Below are 18,891 nucleotides of genomic sequence, written 5' to 3'. Positions count from 1 at the left end.
GCGCACATGACAATGAACAGCTACGTTCCCTTCCCGGAGGGGAATAAGGGAGAGCTAGCGTCCTGTGTCGAGGCCCAACGAAGCCTCAAGATGGCTTCCCCAGACTTCAGCGATCTAACCCAAAGTGGGTCCAGCGGCCCACAACGAGGGCGAGGGGATGGATGGTGCGGAGGGGTACACTTCCTATCTACCCTAACCATTTAACTGTTAAACTACCCCGGGCTTTCAACAAGCGCCCCTCGCTTAAACTATTGGTTCTAACAACCCAGATTCCCGTCGCCTGTGTTGGTGTCCTCACAATTTCGGGCCTCGCCCCCCAATTTTCTTTCCGTGCCCTCACACGGTCTCATGGCTGGGACACGTGGCTCCCTTGGCAGGCACTACCCTCTGCCGATTCTCCAGCTATGGCACCCCCGGGTACTACACTGCCTCCGAGCCTACCAGCTCCCTAAACACCGGAGAGTGCCCCCCATGGCACCTCCCCTGAAATGCACACGTGGCAGGCTGGCTTCCCAGGCCCCTTTCCGAGGGTCATCCGTGCCCACAACACTGCCCATGCGGCTAATGGCGCCCCGGGCCCCCGCACCAAGCAGACGCACCCGTGCCCACTACGCTATCCCGGCCCCCCAAGGGCCCTTGGCCTACTACGGCCGACTAGCCTGGTGCCCGGGGTACCCACTCAGCGATACTCACCTTTCGCAGCCACGCTCCCAGCCCATCAACAGGGCTCCTGCACCCCTCCAAATGGGTTTCGAGCCTACACTCCCACCAACAGCAAAACGACTTCCATTTTTCAATTTGACTAACCCAGCTAACTCACCTCTACACTGACCCCGGGGTCCCTTGGGTGGGAGTCACTCCTCCCCCCAATCACTCATCGCACCATGCATTCCCCATTCGCTCCACTCACACAGACCCGCTGGCCTCACTCACTCAACAAGCACACGTTCCACTCAACTCACCAACTCTTCAACACACACACCGCTGAACTCCGCCATCCTTCTAACTACCTCCACTAACTAACTTGTGCTCCCACGTCGTCCCTTAAACTATAGCACGTTCCTTTTAACACTACGTAGCTAAACTACGTCCCCTCTACACATTCACAAGTCTGTCACTGTCTCCAAATCTCTAAAATAACTTTCCCAACCTAAATCTAACTACAATCCCTCTAACTAATCCATTCCACGGGCCCCATGAGGATTTACCCGTGCCCCATGGAGCCGGTCTATCTAAGCTAACCCTTCCCCCAAACTAGTTTCTATCCTGTGCTCAGGGAAAGGGGGTCTTCCACCCCTTGCCCGGGAAATCCTGTGCACCCGAAAGTGAGGCTTGCTTTTCTTTTTCCCACATGCGCAGCACCAGCGCGGCAACTCACAGCTCGCGCACTTTGCACCTGCCCGTGACGTCATGCAGCTGCACGTGTACCTCGTCCCTCCTTGGACGGTACCATCCGGCAGGGATACCCCTCCTGCCAGATTCCAACCCCACATGCAGCCATGACGTCACCGTGCACATAAAAAAAACACAAGCCCCACGTCTCGAGGGGTTCCCCACGCGAACACATGTGCTCTGCCCGTTGGAGCTTCACACACACGCCCGTGTGGAGAACCCGTCCGGTCCAAATCCGAAATCCTGCCTAAACTTTGTCCGTCCGCGGGATCGGCAAATCCACCGCGTGCGTTTCCGGATCGGGACTTCACTCCCGCAAGCGAACACGTGGGGGCCTCGTGCGTTGCACAGCACGGACCTCGCTGCTGGGTGAACCCGGCACGGTCCCCGAAACAGCTACAGCCGCAACTCAGCTTTTGTCCTCTGTCGCAGTCTCCGTCGCCATTCAACCCACGCACACCTGCGTGTCACGACGCTAACACACCTCACCATTAAACTCACACCGGGAGACGCGGCTGCGTGCTCCCGCATGCCGACCGACATCTCCCTTACACACAGCGACCTTGCACACGCTGTATCCCTCACACTCGGCCGTTCACTCACGCATGCCACCTCCCTCGCACACGTGGCTCCACTCACTGGCGGCCTTCCACTCACTCGTGCCACCTCCCTCGCACAACCCATACCACTCACACGCAGGGGCACTCGCCCGCGGTGTCTCACTTACACACGGCGTGCTGGGAAGCACGCCCTTCGGCACACTTGCCACCACACCACTCACACACGGGGTCGCTTCCACACACGGGGACGCACTCACACCTTGCACCACACGCACCGGGACAACCACACTGGGGATTTGTGTCCCCACAAGGGTCTCCGGGGCCTCTATACCCCCCAAGCTCGGCGTGCACCCGTCCACAGCACCCGTCCCCTCAACCTTGCAAAGCACGACCGAACCCACCTGGTCGTGACTCGCCTCAAGGGAGCATACTCCCTCCCCTCGTTCCTGGAGGAGGCCATCCAGCTGCTCGCACCGGGTCCCTACACGGTCCGCCAGCTCACCCCCATTATCCTCCACTACCTCCGTGTGTGTGTGTCTGCGTCTCCAACCCCGTCATTATCATGCAGTCTCTCCTCTATCGTTCCCATCTCCCGTGTCTCTATTATTTCCGTCTCTTCCGTTATCTCCCTTGTCTCAACTATTATTTCCGTCTCTTCCCTTGTTATCTCCCTCGTGCACGTCTCCGTCACCCCAATTAGTTTTTCCCTCTCGGTCACCGTCACGCTTCTCGCCCAATACGTCCCCCAAATTATTTTCTCCTTACCCGCCTCCACTGCGGGCCTGACAGCCGTTGCACCCCCACCCAGCTCGTTCGCTCCCACACGTGGCGTCGCCATTTTGAGCTCCGCGGTTACTGCCTTTATGCCCGCCTGCAGGCTTCGGCCCATGTTCTGTGCCGCACCCCGCAGTTCTTTCATTTCTTCCTTCATTTTGAGTGCGTTTGTTTCCATCTTCGCTTCACTTCGTTCATTTGCTTGTTCATGCCTTTTATTTCGTTTGTGTTTGTATCTGTAATGTACTGAAATGGAAGATGCTTAGCAGGCAGACACGAGCGGGAGGACAGTCGAGCCGGGCTGTGTTGCACAAGTGCAAGCGCGGGCGTACTGTGCCCGCGGCTCTCCTTTATTCCGTATTCGGCACACTCACGAGCCGGGCGACTCCAGCATTACTACGACGCCTCAGGCGGCGCACACACCTTATATCCCTTGCCGATACGATGACCACCACGACCACTCCTCCCATCATCACGCCCATCATGCATCATCATGCATCATCATCATGCCCCTCCCCGTAGGCCCGCAGACTACACCACACTCCTCCCTCCTAAAAGTATGATTATGAAATGATCACCAGCATCATAAGCATAACATAAACCCCGACATAAACAAGGCACCAAAAATGAAAACAGCGAAGTATAACAGCACACCACATCATATAATGTGTCGATGCGAGCGAGTGGAGCAGCAAAGGCCAGGTTCCAAAGACGGAGGTGCACAAAGCACCCACCACACTCTGACCGCGTTACAGATATGAAGCAGCAAAATGAGAAGCACAGCAGCACTACGCAGCAAAAACGCCCCCAGGCGGCCCATGCTGACATGGCCCTCGCCGAGGTCGTGGCGACCTTTCGAGCCAACCTCCCCCGGCACCATCAAACGCCTCCGGCCCACTCCCCCAGGCAGACCCGACGTAGATAAACATTCCGAGGCCGGAAGCCCGCTGTCTGGAAGCCGTGGCGCCAGCCTTGATCGACCTTGGCCGGGGGCGCTAAACAGCGCCGCTGGCTGTACGCATTTAATGCTCCAAAACAACTCACGCACCACAATCAGTTGAGAGGCCAACGCCCGTCCAAACGGCCTTGAGCGAAGACAGAGAGCTGCGCTCGCAACCAGAGGTGGGGGTAACGCCGACCAGGGCACCAGTCTTGGTTCCGAGTCGACCTCCGAGACCCACATGGCAGCTAGACGGGAGCAACTCCATTTAAACTACACTGCAATCATAGGCTCGTTATAAATCACTACGAACATCACTCGAAGTATTGCAAACTCACTTTTCCGTACAGCGCGGTCTTTTGATAAACCCCCAGCACATGACAAAGCAATTACCTGCGGCCTGGGGCAACTGGAGGCCAATAAACCTTCTTTATTCGCCCCCACATCACATTGATCATAATACCAACTACATTGACTGATCTCCGCCAAATCCACTTTCACACGAGAACTGCTGGCATTTATTTCAACAACGTTAAACTGCATCATTAGAGCAAGGAAAAACACATATGCCATGAACAACAACCCACAACCCACATCACGAGTCCGTTTCTTGGTTGTCGACTCGATGTTGTGACTCGCGACTCCCTTTAACGCCACGGGCTCACCGCCACCTGTTGAAGCTGCCTGAACAACACCGACGCGCATTGCCTCACGAACACTGCCGAAGCGCGGGAACTCATCGCAAGCGAAGCGCGGGAACTCATCGCGAGAGCTGATACGGCTCTCGCCGCTCCCGAACCGCACATCACTGCCGCAGGCAGCAACGACCGGTCGCTCCCGCTGCATCGACGCGGCCCCCGCCGCCAGAGCCTCGCCCTCGGTACTTGACGAAGGCCTCGAAGAGAGCACTGGCACATCTGGAGGTACGAACCGGAGATCCAGTCCGAGGTGCGCCAGCCAGTCCCGACCCAAAAGGGGGGGCCCCTCCCCTCGTACAACGAACACCGAGAGCCGGGCGCGTCGATCTCGGTAGCGCACTGAGACGTCGGCCCTCGCAAGCGGTGCAATCGCTTCACCGGTGTACGTGTATAACGACAAGGCCGTCTTGACCAGGCGAATACCGCGAAGACCACGAGCCGCCTGCTCACCCATGACCGACACTGCCGCCCCGGTATCCACGCAAAATACAGTCGGTTGGCCATTCACTTCGACCTCAACCGTGAAAGGCGTCGTCATCTCCGAACCAACGGAAAACAGACTCAACCGTGGTTGCATCTCCTGCTCCGGCTCGCCGGCATCGTCATGCCCCGGTTGCAGGCCGATCTCCAGGTCACTGGGGTCCTTCCGCACCTCGTCATCCAAGACCCCAACGGAGGCCCCCGCCATACGACACACGCTTCAAATGTCCCACCTTGTGACAATGCAAACACACGGTGTTCTTATACGGGCACATTTGTCGCAGGTGCGGACCCCCACACCCCCAGCAGCCGCGGAAAGCCCCTTCGCTCCAGGTGCGACCGTGCTGCGGTGCCCCTTCGCTCCCGGTGCGACCGTGCTGCGGTGCCCCTTCGCTCCCGGCGCGACCGTGCTGCGGTGCGCACCCTCGTCCCTGCGGCACTTGAGCCATCGCGCGAACTCCGGGCTGCGCGACCTGCGGCACTTGTGCCGTCACCGCGTGGACCTCGGGATTAGCCGCCATGCCCCAGCTGGAGCTACTCATTACATCCTGGCCAGCAATGGCGCGGACATCCGTGAGTGTCTGCTCGACAGACGAAGCAGTCGCGGCCGCCGAGTCGAATGTGATGTCGGTCAACCGCAGGATGGCTGCCACCATCTTTGCGTCTCGCAGACCAGAAATAAAACGATCTCTGAGCCGTGCCGGACGCTCCTCTGTCGTGAATTTGCACGGCACAGCCGAATGCTTCAATCGTGCTACGAAGTCCGCAACGCGCTCCTCGCCACCCTTAGCGAGATGATCGAACTGGAACCGCGCGAGATGTAACGACTTCTCTGGCGCCAAGTGGGTCTTCATTTTCGCCACGATGTCTTGAAAGGATAGCACATCATCACTGGGCCTATTTGGAGCCACCAAATCACTCAGCAGCCGGTAGTGCTCCGTTGATAGCGAGGCGAGCAAGATCGCCTTGCGTTTCTCTTCATCCTCTACATCATTCGCCCGAAAGTAGCAACCTAACTGTTCAGAAAACAACTCGAACTCATCTCCCCCGAACACGGGTACGCGTCCGTGTGCCGTGCCCCGACCTTCTGCCATGCTCGTGCTGGTGAGACCCTTGGCTCCGTAGCTTGGAACCGCCCGGGTTACTTGCCGCCCTGCACACGCCGATCCGAAGATCCTCGTTCGCCAACTGTAATGTACTGAAATGGAAGATGCTTAGCAGGCAGACACGAGCGGGAGGACAGTCGAGCCGGGCTGTGTTGCACAAGTGCGAGCGCGGGCGTACTGTGCCCGCGGCTCTCCTTTATTCCGTATTCGGCACACTCACGAGCCGGGCGACTCCAGCATTACTACGACGCCTCAGGCGGCGCGCACACCTTATATCCCTTGCCGATACGATGACCACCACGACCACTCCTCCCATCATCACGCCCATCATGCATCATCATCATGCCCCTCCCCGTAGGCCCGCAGACTACACCACAGTATCCATCTTTTCGTTCATGCCTTTTATTTCGTTTTTCATTTCATTTGTGTTTGTATCCATCTTTTCTGTCATTGCCGCCAGCATGGCGCATAGCTGGGCCATGTCGGGTGCACTCAGCTGAGCCGATTTATCGGGGTGTTTTGGCGGAGAGGGGGAGGGGAGGTGTCATACAATGCGGCCGCCGCCGCACCTATTTCGGCCTCTGGGTTCAGTTGGGGGAGTTCGTGTTCCTGCACAACCAACATTCCCTGCACGGGGATTTCATCCTGGACCATGGATTCTACACATTCTAAACCCATTTCTAATACCCCCGGCTCCCGCTCGCCTTGAGACGCCATCTTATTTCTCGTAAAGGGTTCATTTAAATCGCTCGTAATTTGGAGGGAATCGGGGGTCGCTCCTCTCACCCCTGGACCGATTCCCGTGAATTTAGCTGGAGACAGGAGAGCCCATTTTCCCGCTCTCCGACACCAGTGCTGCGAGGAGGGGGATGAGTTTGTGTCCCACGACCTGACACCAGTGTTGCGAATTCGCGCCCGCCGGCGTGCGAACGGCCACGTAACTCGAATCGCGGCACGTCGCCCACCGGACGGACAATTGCGTCGTGACCCTCTCGGACTAACGCCGGGAAATAGTCACGGGTGGGCCTTTCGGCCTCACCACGATCGTGCCAATCGCCCCCCCGGTGGGATAGGGTTGTTCGCCAAATTCGACCTACCTAAGTACCCACACGGAGGGTAGACCGGGCGATCGCACATCGCCGCAGGTCGACTCCGAACTCGGGCCACTTTAAGCGACCCGTTCCGTACTATCGGGATGACCGAGCGGTGTTATCGTCAACCTCGACGGTTCCGATTAATTATCGGGCGATTTTAGCCCACCACCAACCCTTTACGTGAAGTAAGATGGAGATTCAATTAAAGAAAAGACGAAGCGAAATGGGAAAAACAGTTCAACATAAGGCACATTTATTCTGCGGCACAAGGATAGCACACATATACAATTACAACAATTATGCACCAAAAGCAATTGCAAAAGAAACACAACAATGCAGATCTACTACCGACAACGCGAGCACACGGCAACACTTACACAGTTTTACTTTACAGACGGCGCCGACAACACATATACTCAAAAGCAAAAGAAAAAGGCCACCCTCAACAACAAGGGGGCAGACAGGCCTGTGGACGCGAGACCGGGTGGAGCCTACCCGTCTTGTGATGAGCCGCAAATGCCGCGGCGGTGCCCCGACTCCGCGCTCCTCCGCGGGTTTCGTTGACACTGCTTGGAATGGGGTGGGAACGGGGCCCCCCTTTCCGCACTATCTCAGCGCGGGGGGGAAAAAGGGGGGAATTGTTGATGCTCTGGGGAAAGAGGATAGCTGGCTTGCTTGGGCCCCGCGACGAGCGACTCCACTGCGACCTCGACCGCACTCCCGGCTTACCCTCTCTGCAGCTCCCCGACAGACTCCGAACTCCGACAGACTCCGACTCTCCTCCAGACCCGTCTTGACTGCTGCTGCCACACTCCGCCGCTGCCACACCTCTCCAACTCGCCCGAGCCCAAAACTGACTGAATTCGCCCCGCGCTCGGCGCTTTATAGTACGGCAGGAGAACCCATATGCAAATTTCCGGATCAGGATGAGCTCAGGGGCGGAGCCACGCTCGCCCATTGGACGGAGGAAAAGTGGGTGTGAAGCTCCCCTGATCCTCGAATTTGCATATATCGATTCTACTCCGACGTGCCTGGAGGCGGGGCCAAATCGCCCCGCGCTTGCTGATAGGACGGATCAGAAGTGGGCGGGTATCATTCCTGATCCGACTCCTCCTCGGAAAGGCCGCTTTTTGCACCCGCTGCTCGGCGCGCGCCCTGTACGAGTCCAGGACAGCCTGACGCTCGGTGCCCACAAGCGGTGCGGGAATGGCCGCAGAAGCAGAGGCGAAGGTGGTGGAGGGTTTATTGTGGCGGTCCCTGGCCACGGTGACGCTTGTAATGGTGGTGATGCGATGTTTGCGAGAGCGAGTTCTGAAGGTAAAGGTCGTGGCTGTTGGCGTTGTTGTTGTTGTTGTTGTTGTTGTTGTTGTTGTTGTTGTGAAGCGGCGTTGCGGTTGGTGGTTGTTGTGTGATGGCGGTTGAGACGTGGTTGGTTCAAAATAAAGATAGAACAGAAAAACGGCTATCTTAAAGGGTCGCAGCCCGAATGAATCACATTTATTCCCTCTAAACAACGGGTTTGGGGCTAACTACACATGTACTTGCAGAGATATCTCACCTACGGGACCTGAATGGTTGTTTGCGAATTTCCTCAACCACAACAATATATATATATATATATATATATATATATATATATATATATATATATATATATATATATATATATATATATATATATATATATATACATGTGTCTTTTTACTAAACATTGTAAATAATTTTACAAACTGCCTGATCATCTTTTTCCATTGGTTTGACAAAGTGTGTAATTCGTGAGAGGGAGTTCTGTCTTGGTGTTTTGTTATGGTTAACCATTAGCCAACATCCACTGATGGTATCACTCGGCCGTTTTGATTGATAGCAGTAGAGCGTTCAGTAGCACAGTCCTTATCTGAGGTGAGTAATTTGCCGGTGAGGTTAAGCGGGATTTGGATGCTGGACCCGACCCAAATTAAGCATCTCAGACAGTGTCTGTGGTTACTGAGCAACATGGTGCCGTGGAGTTATCTGCAAATCGTCGGCTTCAAGGTCGTCGGCCAGGAAGTAGGTCGGAGAACTCACCTCACGACCCGAACCCTTAACAATATAATCAAACAAATATTTTCTCATGGAGAACCTCGCCGCCATTAGAGCATTTAAATTGCAACAGATGTGGCAATAAATGTGAATTGCTACACCCAGCTTGCTGGCTGGATGACAGAAGACGGCATTTTCATTTTTGCCATCTCCATCCCTACCACATTTGGAATCCCATGTGGGCACGGGCAACTCGCTGGTGTTAAAGTTCACTTCGTCTCCTGATGAGACACAACTTAACTGTGTGCGTGTGACACAGTAGGCTCTCCCAAGGTTTCCATCCTTGTCCACTGTGACAGGAGTTCTTCAGCAAATTCTGTAACCAGTGCAGTCACTGGGGTCAAAGGTGTTTATATTTTTTATTCCTTTCCAATTTTGAGAATCATGGAAGAGTGAGGTGAAAGCGAAGAAAAAAAGGGCAACAAACTCACTGTGAGACAATGGCTTAGCATGTGAGAAACATGTTGTTGGGCTTTTATGAGTCATATTATTACGATTGATTAGTCCATATTTGACAGGGTGAGTCTGAGAGATTTACCAGGATTGAAAGAAATGGTCCATTTGACACATGGACATACGAGCAAATTTTTCAGAAAACCTTGTGTTCCACACTGTGCCTTAAAGAGAACCAAAAGCAACAAGGCCGCACTCCTGGGAATGATGAAAACCATGAGCAGTCACGGGCTGCACACGATTGAGGGTGGGGTGTGAGGTTCAGGAGGTTTCCAGTGCTTTTCTCAGAGGGGTTTTAAGGGGATATCTGCACTCTCGCCCTATCAGTCTAAACACATCTGGCTTGTGCAGTTTGTTTCCCCATCATGTGCAGCTGTGTCCACATACTCATTTAAATAAATATTATTATGTGGACACAGCAGCTCATGATAGGAAAACACAACTCGAAAGTACAATTCACTCATTCTCATATTAGTAAATTACACCTAAAAAACGACGACGATGTGTATAGATGATAAAATCAGTACATCAGCAATATATCACCGGTTATATCAATCATAAAGCAACATAAGTCCCCCCCAATGCAACTTCTTCTTCTTCCTCTTCTTCAATAGCCACAATTATTCCCACATTCTTGTGGGGTTAGTCGGGGGATGTTTTGGCCCAAGTCTTTCACGAATTGGCTGGCCAGGCCTGACGTTAGACTATGGTTAGAACAGAAATTTCCAATTTGTTCATGGTACCTAAAGGGCCTAGGGCCCTAGGCTATCCTGTCAGGTACCTCGAGCGCCTAGGCCCGAGGCCAAGTCCTCAATGAAAAGGTAACTCATAAATTAATATTTCCATTTTCCCAAAAATATTCTTATCTTTCAAACAATATTCTTATCTTTGTCAGTACTAGTGTGTGGCCATACGTGTGTGGCCATACGTGCAAAAAAAAAAACTTTCAAGCCACGTGCCAGAAACAACAACCACACAGGCCGTTCCTTCGCTCTCGTGTGCCCGTACATGCAAAAAAACCCAAAAACTTTCAAACAACCACACAGGCCGTTCCTTCGCTCTCGTAAACGATGACTGGATTGGGGCATTGTGTTTATCTATAAATGCGCATAAGAAATCGGGAAATTATTAGGACTAGTACGTGCCCGTACGTGCAGGGATGAACGTGAGTGGCTGAACGTGTAAAAAAGAAGAAAAAAACCTTCAAACCGCGAGCCAGAAACAAACACACAGGCCGTTCCTTCGCTCTCGCGTGCCCCGGAAGTTCGCATATCGCAGTTACGATTATTCGCAATTTAGTTTTAATGGCCAATTATTCAATTAGCGCCAATGTATTTTGCCTTTTTGCAATGTCATCGCAAGGAAAAACACGAAGAGAAGAAAAGAAAAGAAAAAAGAAGAGAAGAGAAGAAAAGAAAAGAAAAGAAAAAAACATACGTGCAAAAAATTTTTTTTTTTTTTCAAACAACTACACAGGCCGTCCTTCGCTCTCGTAAACAACGGCTGGATTGGGGCATTGTGTTTATCTCTAAATGCGCAAAAGAAATCGAGAAATTATTAAAATACAGGAAGTCATCACTATCCGGAAGTCCGTACATTGTAACCTGTAATGGGGAACGCGGCTGAGGTTCTCTTCCAAATCGGCCACACCTACGCAGCAACGTGTCCTGTCATTGGTTGGTAAATAAATGGCCATAACTTGGGAACCACTTGTCCGATTAACATCAAACCTTGAAAAGGCACATACTCAGGTCCCCAGCAATATAGCTGGCAAGTTTCAATTAGATCGGACCAGTGGTTGTCGGGAAACAGCGGTCACACACACACACACACACACACACACACACACACACACACACACACACACACACACACACACACACACACACACACACACACACACACACTGCTGGAATTATGGATAGATTATAAAAATTATTATTATTTTATGATTATTAATCACCTCCGCACCTCTCCGAGCTCCACCATGAGTTCACAGTAACGCTGCAGTTGACCCAGCCGGAGATGAATTGCCGCTGCAGCTCTCAGCTGATCCTGTTTACTGGGTGCTCCAATCGAACAGCCAAGCTTGTGCATCTTCGTAGACGTCAGTCGTTGGGCCTCAGACTAACACCGCCATCGCAAAGGCACGGAGGATGTGGGGGTTTTGGGAATAAATAACGGTTAACAACACGTCACGTGAAAGAGGTTTATAAGAGGAATATTCGAGATCTTTAAAAAAGGATCAAACATGATCTTCTAATGAGGGATAATTAATCATTCATGATGCTTCATGGAGTTTCTGCAGCAGTTATAATGTATTATGTTCGATTACTTAGTCATCAGCATTTTCACCTCTTTTTTGGGGGGGGGGAGCATTTCACCTCTTTTTTTGGTACATTTTCACCTCCTTTTTTTCACCCTTGATAAGAGGAAAACAAAACGTCTTAAGCACCTTTGAAAAATTATTCCTTGCTAAAACCCCATGTTACCTTTCAAAAAGTGTAGTCGTCTTGGCAATATGTGACTAAACCTCGAACAAATTGCAACAGTTTCACAATAAAGTTTTTTTAGTACCTATACATATTATGAAAGACATACTAAAAGTATCGGTGAATATATTTAGTGGAACAATATTTGGCAACCATTTTAAAAATGGCCACCGTCGAAAATTTCAATATTTTTTTATATTCTTATATTTGCTTGTGTAGGTCATTAAAAGGCCATATATGATTAATTTTCAATGCAGCCTATGAACTTGGGTTATTATGTTATAGTTATAATAATAAAATTTCATATTTCATATTCCCTTCATCAGCATAAATCCAATATGGCAGCCAATTTTTGCCATTTTTCATGATTTTGCTCATAATTTTGCAACCAAATCATTTATAATATTGTTTTTATCTCTACTTCTAGGGTTTCATGGAAGGTGAATATATCTCGATAAAAATTAACCCATTTCAGAACTTCCTTACAGTATAGTTGGCCCATTCAAGGGTGGCCGAAGTACGGCAGTACTCGCGAGTGAAATCCAGCTTTTTGGACGACCGCTTTGAAGATATGTGAAAAATTGTGGTAAAACACCAAATTTGCCACAAATGAGCTTGAGGAATTGCTTAGTGATTATTGATATAGTACCAAGCGTGATTTTTTTCTGAGAAACCTGAAAGTGCGAAAATCCAAAATGGCCACCACACAGATCAATTATTGTCATAACTTTGGAAATATTTGTCACAACAACATAAATGAGGTGTCCTTCTGTATGTTTTCAGACCTAAGGAATCTCATGAGACCAATGTTTACTTCATAAAATATGTAAAACCAGACTGTGTATATATATATATATACATATATATATATATACATATATATATATATATATATATATATATATATATATATATATACATATATATATATATATATATATATATATACATATATATATATATACATATACTGTACATGTTATATCAAACATTTTATCATCACACCTGTTGTATATTTTAAACTATACAATGCAGTGTCAAGTTCAACCTAGAAAAACAAATGCAAAAAGCTTCCCAATAAGACTTTTTTGTTCATATACATGTTGTGAAAACATACTTTAAGAAGTACAATACGAGATACTGCTTGCCAGAGAGTATATGTCCTACTGCATTGTCAGCATAGATTACCTGAAGAACTTCACGCAGCCCAGACCCTCCCATTAAATGACCAATACAACCCATGAAGCTCATTTCAATGTGGAAACCTCCAAGACAAACTACCACCGAGTTTAGTGGACTTGTTTCGGGCTCGCTTTCCACAATCATGTTCGCTTTCCACCACAGAGGCTGGTCAAATGTTATTATTGGGGTGGAGTTATACCGAGCTGCATGCAAACAGACAAACTTGGGGGTTGAATATATGCAAGACAAATCATTTGGATCCATGTCTATCATGGGAAGGAACATGATGGATGATTCTCCAGGGTGTTCACCTTTGTACACCATCTGCATCAATCTGGACCACAAAGGTGGTGCAGTCTTCAGCATCAGTGATGCTTCCCACAGTAGATCAAGCTTTGCATAGGGTTTTTCCAAGTCTGGATTTGTAAGGTGTTCGTAGTGCATTGATTCAATATTTCTGTTGTAGGTAAAGTGCTCTATGTCGATACCACCAACAGCTTTGATGTCTTCATTGGTTACATTGATCCTTCTGACTGGTTTGGTGGTGGTCGTTTTTGGTGTAATTCCTACAATAATGCCCATGCCATGGAATGTGTTTTTACCATCAATGGTTCTGATGTTGTGATCAACATCATCCGCTGCATACTGAAGGAAATGCTCCGGAGTGCAGTTTTGTTTATCTGTTTCCTGCATCATTGCTGCGCTCCTTTCAAACTTCTTTACTTCGGAATAGGAAAGGCAAAATCCATGTCGATGGAGCGTATCAATCAAAAATTTGGACTGGAAGTGATGATGCAACTGGACGCCTAGACCAACCTGGAGGGTTGGACGTGGACATGGACTAAAAGCACACGTGGATGCGTGGCTTGCATTATAGCCTGCCCGATTGATGCCAGCTTGGGTTCATTGTGCTGTCCAATGAACAATGTGCTGAGAAAAGTTTGTAAAGACTTAGGAAGGTAATCCATCCCCTCCTCGGCAGATGATATTTCGCTATAAGTAGGATAGGTATCATTGGACTGCTTCACATCCTTGATATCCTGTTTAATTAGCTTTGCTGCAGTCTCAATGATGTGGATTGTTTCATCCAACACATGGTGTTTCTGTTGGTAATGGAAGTCCTGTAGGATCCATGCAGCAGTGCTTACAAATGTGACTACATTGGGTTTTCCATTTATCTCTGTGAAGACAATCTTATCACCAAAGTGTTGCTTTATCTTACTTTTCATGTATTTGGAGCTGTACGGGTCACATTCGCATTCTTCTGGTTCTGTGTATTCTTTCATTTTTTCAACCAGGTCGTTGACAGTTATCTGTTCATCATCGTTTTGCTCCAAATAGTCAGCTACTTTCAGAAAAGCTTCATTTCTGATCACATCCTTGGGTCGACCGCTCATTCGAGTGTATTTCGATGCTCGTGGACCATCCTTTGGCACAAAGATTTGAGGAACGTGTTTTCCCATTATAAAGTTGACACTGCACAGTTGGTGATAGACTGCATCTGCTGCTGGTAAGTCTATTGCATACAGCACACAGGCACGAACCGTATCCACCCAGTCATTAGTGAAGCTGTCACATGCTGTAAGAACTTTGGCCGAAAAATCCATCGACCTGACTGGAATGAGCTTCCATTCTTGTTTGCGACCATCATATGGATCCGAACAACCGCGAAATAAAGTCAGTCTTGTAGTCGAAGGGTGTCTCAGTTGATGTAAGGGCAGATTTTGGATCATCTTTACGAGGTAGACTGCCAGCTTGTTTTCTTTAGGATGCACTGATCACATGGGGGTTTATATATTCTCTTCTGCATTTAATGTGGACAATGTCTCCAGGGTTTACTGCAATGTCACTTTGACGACTTTCGCTTGCTCTGAGAATACTTTCACACCCTTTTGCTCCCAATGTCACAATGGGCTTTTCATCTGTCACTGACTCCTTGCAAAATACACATGTGCTCGCCATCCTGCAATACAAGTAAGCATAGCATAATATTATGCATATTGTGCAAGTAGATCTTAAGATTTAGTATCTTAACAGCTCTTAATTATAACAACAGTAAAATGCTGAAAATACAAAATAGTACCTTAAGTATTCTTAACTATGTCCCGCTTTGTTCCACGTGGTTGGATCAGACTTCAGCACTCCATTAATTCAGTATGTCTTCTTGCACTCATTGTTATTGAGTAAATAATAAGTGAAGTAAAAAAAATGTGAGATGGTTGTTGGTTTACATAAATTTTATCAAGTAAACAATGGTTCCATGAGGTTCCTTATGTCTGAAAACATACAGAAGGACACCTCATTTATGTTGTTGGAACAAATATTTACAAAGTTATAACAATAATTGATCTGCGTGGCGTCCATTTTGGATTTTCACACGCTTGTTACTATATCGAAATTCACTCAGCCTTTCCTCAAACTCGTTTGTGGCTAATTTGGTGTTTTACTACAATTTTTCACATATCTTCACAGCGGTCGTCCAAAAAGCTGGTTTTCACTCGCGAGTACTGCCGTACTTCAGCGCCCCCTAAATGGGCCAACTGTACAGAAAGGAAGGTCTGAAATGGATTAATATTGATGTAAATATATTCTCCTTCCATGAATACCAAGAAATAGAGATAAAAAGCAAGATTATATATGATTTGGTTGCAAAATTATGAGCAAAATCATGAAAATTGGAAAAAATTGGCGGCCATATTGGATTTATGCTAATGAAGGGAAGATCAAATATGAAATTTTATAATGCTACCTATAAGATAATAACCCAAGTTCATAGCCTGCAGTACAAATTTAATCATATATGGCCATTTAATGACCTAAAATAGCAAATATAAGAATATAAAAAATATTGAAATTTTTGACGGCGGCCATTTTAAAAATGGCTGCCACATATTGTTCCACCAAAAGTATTCACCTATACTTTTAGTATGTCTTTCATAACATGTATATGTACCAAAAAAAACTTTATTGCGAAACTGTTGCAATTTGTTCTAGGTTGACCCCCTATATCACTCAGATTGCCTGGACTATAGGCCATTGTGTGCCGGTACAACGAGTAAATTCTAATTTTATGCCCTGATTTACAAGTGGTGTTACATCAGTCTGGGCTCCAGAATGATAGAACCAGCAGCCATGTGCTGCATACAAACTATAAACATGTAGAGAGAGGGGGATTTGCAGAGAGTAAGGAAAGGTGATTTGTCACCATTTTGATCTTGACCATGTGCCGTGTGTGCACAATCCCACGGCTGTAATCATGGGGTAAGAGGCTCTCTTCCTGATCTCTCAGCACAGCCACCAAGTCACAAAGGTTCTTACTTCCTCCTAAAGGCTGTACAGATGTAGTACAATGTCGAATCACTAACTATGAACAAAATAAGCACAGTTTCAATTGAATGATACAGATTTAAACAGCTGACGAAAAGCTCATGATGGTTCATTATCGAAATCATTGTGTGTGTGTGTGTGTGTGTGTGTGTGTGTGTGTGTGTGTGTGTGTGTGTGTGTGTGTGTGTGTGTGTGTGTGTGTGTGTGAGAGTGGAGGAGATAGAGAGTGAGACAGAGCTCGGAGAAAGAGAAAGAGAGCTAGGAGAGGAAAACAAATGGAGAACTACGAGAGAGAGAGGGGAGAGAGAGAGAGAGAGAGAGAGAGAGAGAGAGAGAGAGAGAGAGAGAGAGAGAGAGAGAGAGAGAGAGGGAGAAAGAGAGAGAGAGAGAGAGAGAGAGAGAGAGAGAGAGAGAGAGAGAGAGAGAGAGAGAGAGAGAGAGAGAGAGAGAGAGAGAGAGAGAGAGAGAGAGAGAGAGAGAGAGAGAGAGAGAGAGAGAGAGAGAGGCAGAAAGAGAGACAGACAGACAGACAGTCAGACAGAGTGTGAGTGAGTGAGTGAGTGAGTGAGAGCGAGAGCGAGAGCGAGAGCGAGAGAGAGAGGGAGCGAGAGAGGGAGCGAGAGAGGGAGCGAGAGAGGGAGCGAGAGAGGGAGCGAGAGAGGGGGCGAGAGAGGGAGCGAGACAGAGCGAGACCGAGAGAGAGACAGAGACACAGACAGACAGAGACAGAGTGAGAGAGAGTGTGTGTGTGTGTGTGTGTGTGTGTGTGTGTGTGTGTGTGTGTGTGTGTGTGTGTGTGTGTGTGTGTGTGTGTGTGCGTGTGTGTGTGAGAGAGAGAGAGAGAGAGAGAGAGAGAGAGAGAGAGAGAGAGAGAGAGAGAGAGAGAGAGAGAGAGAGAGAGAGAGAGAGAGAGGACAGAGAGAGATAGAGGACAGAGAAGAGAGACAGAGAGAGAGAGAGAGAGAGAGAGAGAGAGAGAGAGAGAGAGAGAGAGAGAGAGAGAGAGAGAGAGAGAGAGAGAGAGAGAGAGAGAGAGAGAGAGAGATATGACAGAGGGAGAGAGGACAGAGAGGGACAGAGAGGGGGAGAGAGAGAGAGAGAGAGAGAGAGAGAGAGAGAGAGAGAGAGAGAGAGAGAGAGAGAGAGAGAGAGAAAGCAAGAGAGACAGAGAGAGCTGCGAGAGATAGAAAGAGAAAGAAAGAGAAAGTAGGGAGTGAGGAAGCTAGCAGATAAGGAAATCAACAAACCAAATAAAATTACAATAACGTACAAAGAAGAATTCTGAAAACAAGCATAGCTTCTTGGCTTGTACATCTTCTCCATGTTTCTCAATCTCCTGTTTGATGTCTTTGGATATGTTTCCACACAACAAAGGAGGAGAACATGGTGCCATGGCTTCGTCTGGTGTTTGGAGAAAACAACATTCCAGTGGGTACCACATGAACCATCAAGCTGGATTTGGGCAAGTTCTCGACTGATATATTCCCTCAACGATCATACATTTTCTTCATCCATTGCATCCCCATGTCTATTGAAATTATGGCATTGTCATGTCGCAAGAAAGGTGTTCAAGGTGGTAGTGTGTATAGTTGGCGAGCATTATCTAACCAAGCCTGCCGATGATCTCTTCCCACGGTCTCTGAGCCAGTAGACCAAGTGTAAGAGGAGCCACCAGTGGAGTTAATGTCCAGAGCCGAACTGTTGAATCTCGTGAGCAGGATGCCATAGTGAAGGGTCGTCTGGGATGGCAGGTCACTCCTGCACACGTGTGTACACACATAGGAAATGGAGAGTTGTAGTTTTTGTGGTCAAAGTATATACCTATATTATAAAGCAGGAGTGTGTGTCTGTCGATCCATCCATCCCTGAACTATTCCCTCATTTTTGAGGTGATCCCTGCCAAACCTTCTGTGAAACGTTTTGAGGTCCCAGCAGATTTGGATTTGGAATGAAAATATCAAGAGATTGAATTTAAAGGAGAGTAAGGAAATGACGAGGATTTACCCCGGTGACATTCGCGGATTCGGCATTGGCATCATAGAATATTACCCACCTTACTTCTGTTGGGGTCAGCTGCAGTAAGGTTTTTGCCTAAGTCCATAACGAACTGGCTGTCCATTCCTGACGTTTGAGTGAAGGTGTGACAGGAATGTGGAATTTATTGGATCATGGTTTGGCAATCGCAGTTTCAGCATTACCTGTTTGCTTCTGGGCTCACTCCCATACATAGCACGGGAACCACACTAGTATATATTGTTACAGTCGGGGGGGGGGGGTAGATGGAGGAATTTAATAGGAAAGTTAGCTTGAATAG

At 48.5% G+C, this 18,891-nt stretch overlaps 1 protein-coding gene across 2 annotated transcripts in view; it reads right to left on the bottom strand.

Moving 5' to 3' along the window:
- The window catches only part of WDR17 (WD repeat domain 17), a 107,238-nt gene that overhangs the window by 28,589 nt on the left and 59,758 nt on the right, over window positions 1-18,891 (bottom strand). For both annotated transcript variants that reach the window (XR_015050808.1, XM_085852646.1), the window contains exons 14-17: window positions 18,186-18,335; window positions 17,848-17,978; window positions 16,456-16,581; window positions 11,548-11,703 (exon numbers count right to left, since the gene is read on the bottom strand). Coding sequence is in view for 1 of the 2 variants with exons in the window: in XM_085852646.1 (XP_085708772.1) it covers window positions 11,548-11,703; window positions 16,456-16,581; window positions 17,848-17,978; window positions 18,186-18,335 (563 nt within the window). In the remaining variant the exon portion in view is untranslated. The remainder of the gene's footprint in view (window positions 1-11,547; window positions 11,704-16,455; window positions 16,582-17,847; window positions 17,979-18,185; window positions 18,336-18,891) is intronic.

The sequence above is a fragment of the Eptatretus burgeri genome, chromosome 13 (assembly GCF_056783735.1).
Source record: "Eptatretus burgeri isolate ZD-2024b chromosome 13, Ebu_testis_v1, whole genome shotgun sequence".
Lineage (NCBI taxonomy): Eukaryota > Metazoa > Chordata > Myxini > Myxiniformes > Myxinidae > Eptatretus > Eptatretus burgeri.
Note: the sequence above shows the minus strand (reverse complement) of the source record. Positions and strands in the feature narration are given on the sequence as shown.